Below are 7,059 nucleotides of genomic sequence, written 5' to 3'. Positions count from 1 at the left end.
TAAAAGCCATTTCAATAACGGTAGCCGCCGATCGCACGCACCGAAGCGGTTGGCTGCGAGTGCAGTTTGGGTCAGGTCATGACGTTTGTTGGCAAGGATCGATTACTCCCAAGGCTGGACACTGCTGGGTGGGATGACGTGTCGGCATGGGTCCGCTGGGCGGTGGACATATCCCTCATTTTTCTCAAAACATGGTCGCGTTGTTGCAGTTACTTTAGTACCGTTTTTTCCATTGGTGTTAAATAAAAATAAAAATCTACTGGTTTGGATGATTCATAAACAAAATGAAAGTGCCAGTTTTCGTTTCTCGAGAAAACGTCTGTTCAAGACCACTATAACGTTCATACAGGTGGCAAAAGTACAGAATCGCAACCCTACTATGCGACTCCTTACGTACGAGGCGCGCCAATGTGCCGTCTCATCGGACTCCGTCCCGTTCCACTGTTCACACTGCGCATGCGCTATCGGCATCAGGCGTCCTCGTTATCGCGCTACAGACGCGATGTGACACCTGGCGACGACAGTGGACGGACATCGGCCTCAAACATGGTACGTGCGTCGTATTCTGGTGTTGTTCCGAAGTACGGTGTCGTGTTACCACGAGCATTAACCAGCACTGGGGTAATGGAGGTAATTTTTTCCCTGTCCTCGAAATTTCTGACAGTAACTTCCGAATAGCCCGGCGAAGCCGAGTTAAACTTTGCATAGTCGCAGGCAATGGAATATCCGATTTTTGGCACTAAAGTTAGACGTACCTTGAAAGGTTGCTGACCTTTGGGATGTGAAAGTCAAATCATGCTGTCAGCGACAATAAACTAAGGAATTGTCCAACCCCAGCAACAGCGGATTATGAGACGGAGCAATTCATCTTTGAAATGTTTCTTAGATACACAATTTAATTTACAGTTATGATCAATTCCATTGGCTGTGGGTCAGTTGTTAATGTCAAGCAATGGGCAAAACTTAACAGTCTTTTTAACTGGACAACTTGCAGGGGATAATTGTCAACGTCATTTCAAATTCTTGATCACAGACCTCAACCGTACATCTCGTCGGACCTCAGGGTAGCTAGAAGAGGTTAACGACTAAAATGACACCGATCAACTCTATATATTTTGGAACATACACCTAGCGTAATCCTTGAAGCTTATAATTTGAAAGTCAAAACAACCTCGTGGTTCTTGTTGTTACCGTGACCCTCAGCAGGGCAAGCAAGTTAATAAACCTGCAATAAATATCAGCAAACTTTTGCTTGGAAGAGGCATCTAGGTTAAATCTGAAAAGATAATTCCAACCAGCCTGCTTGTATTTAACGGGAGCTTTCGAGAAAACCTCTATCCCTTCTTCAGCCTTGGTCAGAAAACGATATTCAGAAGAGTAGATCTGGGTGTGCATCAAGAAAAAACCTAGAAATTCACACGCAATCTAATGTACCCATCCCTCTTAGTAACAAAAGTATATAAGATAACCCGTTTTACATTCATCCGCAGGCAAATTGTGCAAACTGTTGACAAAGAGCATGCTACACTCTCAAATTTCGATACGATTTTGATGCGTTTCCTCTGAATGTTTCGACGTCACATGACAGCTAAGTGTCGCTGCACATACCTTATAAACGTGTGGATAGTCGTTCCACATTTCGGAACCGATTGAGCAGCAACGCATACGGCATGATGCAACGACAAAGCAAGATAACGCACGCGTGTACAACTTGCCTGACCTATCGCCCTCTATGGGACTCCTCATTACACAGAGCACTATATCAAAGACTCCAAAGACTTTGGTGCTTTCATTCACACCTTGAAGATAGTGGCAGATGAAGCTATGGTATGTGATGCAGTGTGCCTTTTCGCATCGATTCCCCCTGAAAAGGCTTACGAAACGATAGCACGACTAATCCACGAGATGAGCAGCGAGAATAGAATCGTTAAGTACCAGCCGAGATGAAAGTAAACGGCAATACTCGGTTTTTACGCACTGGCCTTGCTACCACCTACTTGCAGATAAATGGCGATTTTACGGCGGTAGGAATTGCTGTCAGCATGGTGGTAACCACTTCGTTTATGGATAATCTGGAACGACAGGCTTTGGACACTTTTCCTCATTAGGTCAAGTTATGGAGGATGTTGTAGACGACACGACTGCCGTTTTAAAAGGGCACCATGTTCCAGAGCTATCCCTGGGCACTGGAACGACGCGTGCCTAGGTATCAAATTCACCAAAGCGATGGAGGCGAATGACTCTCTTGCTTTTCCTAACATGTTAATGTCATGATCAGGAGACAGCAGTATTAGCACAAAAGTGTTTAGGAAGGTGGGCCATACGAATAAGCACATGGAATTCATGCCACATCACAGCAATCAACACGAGTCAGTGGTTAGATCGCCCGCACAAGGAGCGCAAATATTTTCATTAAGGCCCGACAGAAATTGGAAAGAGGCTGGGTACATTAACGAAGCTTTGAAATTCAATAAGTACGCAAAACATTTCTTTAAAAGTTTGGCAAAAGCGTAATTATGTAAGAACACAAAACGCATCAAAGACAATCGGCCCTTCGTGACTTTACCTTACGTGAAAGGAGTAGCAGAAGGCAACGCGGCTTTTAAACCACACGCTCGTGTAGCCGCCAAACCGTATGCAAACCTTAGAAGTTACCTAGCTCGGCATAAAGTCAAGTTAAAGCGGACCAAAAGATAGAAATAACTCACCGATGCATATGCGAATGCAGCAAGGTTAATGAGCGACGTGTGGAAGCTTAAAGACCAGAAGGGATGAACACCAGCGAGCGATATAAAACGCAGATATAAACCATTCCGGCTTATCGAAGCACGTTCTGGACACGAGTTATCGCAGCGCGTGAGAGGAGAGCAGGAGGGATTTTGCATTATAAGACAAACTGGAGAAAAAGAAAGATTAAGGAGGGTATTTTATTTCTAGAACAACCAGAGACAAACTTTGGAATGCAAAACCGGGGGTAACGATAGCGATTGGAAATCGAATTTTGAATGATGACTAGACAGAAAAAGAGCAGTCGGTCAGGGGCCTTGCGTAATATGGGACGTGGTAACAGGCCTGGGGCCGGAGCACTTGTGCACCTTTGTGTTATCTTGTTTTACTGTTGCGATGTCATATGCGCCATTATTGAATCGATTCCGAAGTGTGGAATGACTATGCACACGTTTAAGAGGTATGCGCCGTGACAGTTAGCTGTCATGTAGCATCGTAACATTCAGAAGAATGAGCTGAAATCGTATCGAAATTGTGGGTGCGTCGCATGTATTCTTCATTAACGGTTTGCATTGTTTATCTGCGTGTGAAATGTAAAACCGGTCATCTATCTTTGTTTTGTTGCATAATAGGAGTGGGTAAATTAGGTGGCATGTTACTTCGAGCTTTTTTCATGATGCGACCAAAATCTGTTTTCATGAATATCATTGACTAAGGCTGCAGACGGCATAAATTGTCCCGAAAGCTCACGTTGAATACAAGCAAGCTTGTTGTATTTTGTCTTTTTACATTTACAATGTCCCAGGTCAATAATATTTTGAAACATATCTAGGTTAAAGGTGGTTATATCGGAAGGTCTGGAGACATTTCGGGCCCCGATGTAGAGTTTGACCTTGTTTGGCTTTGTTTTGAGCAAAGGTGAAGACCTAGGCACCGAAAACCACAAAATAAGTCTACCCACAGGTCTGCGTACTCCGTGGAGTTGGTGTTGGTGTACTCCGTGAAGCTGACGAATCTGGTCACTGGGTGGGTGAGAGCGAATCAGACCTTGGCATCGTTCGATGGAGCCACCGCCCCATAAATACTAGAGAAAAACGCCTGGTCTAAACAGATCAAGTCCACGTTTGCATCAGCCCAGCAAACGTGACTAAAAACTGCTGTTAACATCCTCGGCCTGTAAGGTATCTACAGTCGAGCGCAAAAGCAACCTGTGTTTGATATGGCCTTAACGTTGTAACACGAAGATCAAGGGAGTTAAGGCTGGCGGAAATGCTAACGTTACGTGCCGCGCATGCATAGGCGCATATGATAGCTTTTTATTTTGGTTATGTGCGGTTGTTTCTGTTTTGGGGCATTCATAACTCACATAACACACGGAAGGGGATGGGAGTTTATGTGGACTGTAAGAAAGGGTGACAGAGGAGGAGAGCTTTTTGACTCCCTAGCGTTGCACTCATGTCTGGGCTGAGGTTTCCAATGTTACCAACACGTCAGTCTTTCACAGTTCTAGCTCAGTTATGAGCCAACAGAACGCTACCTTTTTTGGACGTTGCGTTCACACATTTTGGCAATGCCAAATAACTCGCGCTAGCGCCCCCAACGGAAACGTGCGTACGGTTTTGTCTCACGGAAACTCCATGAGAAAACCCACGGAAACGCCGTCTAGCCTGCGTACGGCGATCGACTCTTGGACTAATCTCATGTGTCTCATGTGGAATATCTTACGCCATAGAGTAGTAGTCTGCGCTTGACATCTATCATATCATCACAGCCGTCTTCACCTGCCATGTGTTGGATCTTTTCAGGCGTCTCCTGGGAGAGCTCTGCTGCTGCTCTTCTGCGCCGTCTTCGGTGTCGAGAGTGCCCGCATTTTGATGTTCTCACCCATCGGAGCGAAATCTCTAAAGGGCGTATTCTACGGATTGGGCACTGCTCTCAATTCCCGAGGCCATGAAGTGGTGTTCTTCAACGGGTTCAAGCCTTCAACTCCTGTCAAAGGCATCAAGGAGGTTGTACCGGATGAACTTGCGACGCTGTATGCGGACGAAAACATGCCGAACATGTTTAAGATGAATGAAAAAGGCATCCAGGCTGGATTTAAGCAGTACGCAACATTCATGTCCTGAGGGTCCACGTGCCACATTAGCGAGCAAGGAGGTCGATGAGCTTTTGAAGAGAAATTCGACCTGGTCATGTTTGGTCCGCTCGGTTACCCTTTCTATTTCATGGCACATCTGCTCAAGGCGCCATTCATTCTGATATCTCCGATCTCTTACTATCCAGTTATGACAAGTGTGTTGGGCTCACCGACGCTTCCTGCTCTTCAACCTCTTCCACTCACTGCGTCAACTAACCGCATGGGTTTTATGGAACGTGTCAAAAACATTCTGGGGGTACGTCTTTATGCACTCCGCACCCAGCATCGTGTTCGCAAGGTATGCGGACAAAATGGTTGCAGAGAAGTTCGGCGAGGGCGTGATTCCTCCAGCCAGAGAGATCGAACGCAATGCCAGCCTTGTCCTACTCAACAGCAACCCAATGATCGACTACCACAAGCCGCTGCTGCCCAATGTCATCGAGGTGGGTGGACTGCCATTGTGCGGACGCGAAGCCCCTGTCCAAGGAGCTGACCAGCTTCCTCGGCGACTCAGAGTACATATTCTTCAGTCTAGGCTCCGTGGTACGTCCTCAGGACATGTCTGTGGGTCAACGTTCGGCTGTGCTCAACGCCCCTCGGTGCGATGCCGTTCAAGGTCCTGCTCAAGTGGGACACCACAGACCGCACCAACATACCGGCCAACATCCTGCCGTCCAAGTGGCTGCCACAGCAGGACATCCTGGGTGACAGCAAGTGCAGGCTGTTCATCTCACACGGCGGCTTCGCCAGCGTTCTGGAAGCCCTCTGTCATGGCGTTCCCATGGTGGCCATGCCAGTGACGGTAGACCAGCATTGTAACGCGGCTCACGCTGTTGATCTTGGTGTGGCCGAGATCCTGACGTGGGAGAGCCTGACGTCCGAAACGCTGCAGGCAGCCATCCGCTCCGCCATGTCTGCCGGGCACCGGGCGGCGTCCCGCTACCGCCAGGAGCTGCTGGCTTCTCAGCCGGTGCCGCCCCGTGACCTGGCCGTGCACTGGGTGGAGCACGTGATCCGGCACGGCGGCGCGCCGCACCTCAGGTCGGTGGGCGCCGACCTCAACTTCTTCCAATACTACTCGCTCGACGTGGTCGTCTTCCTGCTGGCGGTACTGGTGCTGGTGCTGAAGCTGCTGGTAGCTCTGGGCAAGTGTTGCTGCCGCTGTCTGTGCAGGCGGAAGACAGGTTCGGCGCAAACGAAAACCAAACGGTCCAAACGTGACTAGCTGCATGCCATCTTTACAGCGTGCCCACAAGTGCTGTAGTTCTAGTATCTGAAAGAATGACGATTGCCTTTTCGGCATCAATACGTTTATTTGTCATGGGGTGTGTTCGCAGGTCGAGTCTGTTGACATGGTATTTTATTTACATGATGTACAGTAAACTTTCGAAACGCTCGCGTGCTTTCACGCCAAACACACTGTTTGCACGCTCGGTGCCCTCTTGTTAGCGTGCTGCGTGCCTAGCTTGCCATATTTTCTCGGGATCAACCACAAAGTGTTTGTCATTTTCTGGAACACACTCGATGTCCATCCGGAAGTCATTTCAAATGACTGTAGCCCCCGATCGCACGCACCGAAGTGGTTGGCTGCGAGTGCAGTTTGGGTCAGGTCATTAGCGTTTGTTCGCAAGGATCGATTACTCCCAAGGCTGGACACTGCTGGGCGTGAAGTCAAAATTGTGTTAAGCTGGCTGAATGACGTATCGGCATGGGTTCTCTAGGCGGGGAGCATTTCCCCCATTTTCCAAAGGCATGACCACGTTGTTATCGCTACCTTAGCACCGTTTTGTCCATTTGTACCAAATAAAACAGTGATCCACTTGTTCGAATGTTCATCAACAAAATGAAGGTGCCATTTTCGTTTTTAGAGAAAGCGTCTGTTCAAGACAAATCTTAACGTTCATACAGGTGGCAAAAGCACAAAATCGTAACCCTCCTGCATAATTTGTTACCAAGGGTGTCATTTTTTGTAAAACTATTGGGGGGCAGAACCGAACGCCCATCAGCCTGCCCACCCACATTTTTTTCTCATCGGATTTAGTTCACTCCATTTTGATGAAAGGCAAGATACGTTTTTAAGTTTTGTGTACTTTATAAAAAGGATCCATGGAACAGGCGCCTCTTCGGATAGACAAGTGAAGGCGCCCCTTTAGAGGCCTCCTCAGGGCGCCGAAGACACTCTTCTATGGCGGTCA

At 47.8% G+C, this 7,059-nt stretch overlaps 1 protein-coding gene across 1 annotated transcript; it reads left to right on the top strand.

Moving 5' to 3' along the window:
• Nucleotides 1-5,464: 5,464 nt before the first annotated feature.
• On the top strand, nucleotides 5,465-6,670 carry LOC119091198 (UDP-glucuronosyltransferase 2B16). Its single transcript, XM_037213849.1, has one exon. The coding sequence runs from the start codon at nucleotides 5,469-5,471 to the stop codon at nucleotides 6,087-6,089; it is 621 nt and encodes a 206-aa protein (XP_037069744.1). The 5' UTR covers nucleotides 5,465-5,468; the 3' UTR covers nucleotides 6,090-6,670.
• Nucleotides 6,671-7,059: the final 389 nt, after the last annotated feature.

Source organism: Pollicipes pollicipes, unplaced genomic scaffold (genome assembly GCF_011947565.3).
Source record: "Pollicipes pollicipes isolate AB1234 unplaced genomic scaffold, Ppol_2.1 Scaffold_3433;HRSCAF=4036_pilon_pilon_pilon, whole genome shotgun sequence".
Taxonomy (NCBI): domain Eukaryota; kingdom Metazoa; phylum Arthropoda; class Thecostraca; order Pollicipedomorpha; family Pollicipedidae; genus Pollicipes; species Pollicipes pollicipes.
This window is presented reverse-complemented; position numbering and strand designations above follow the sequence as displayed.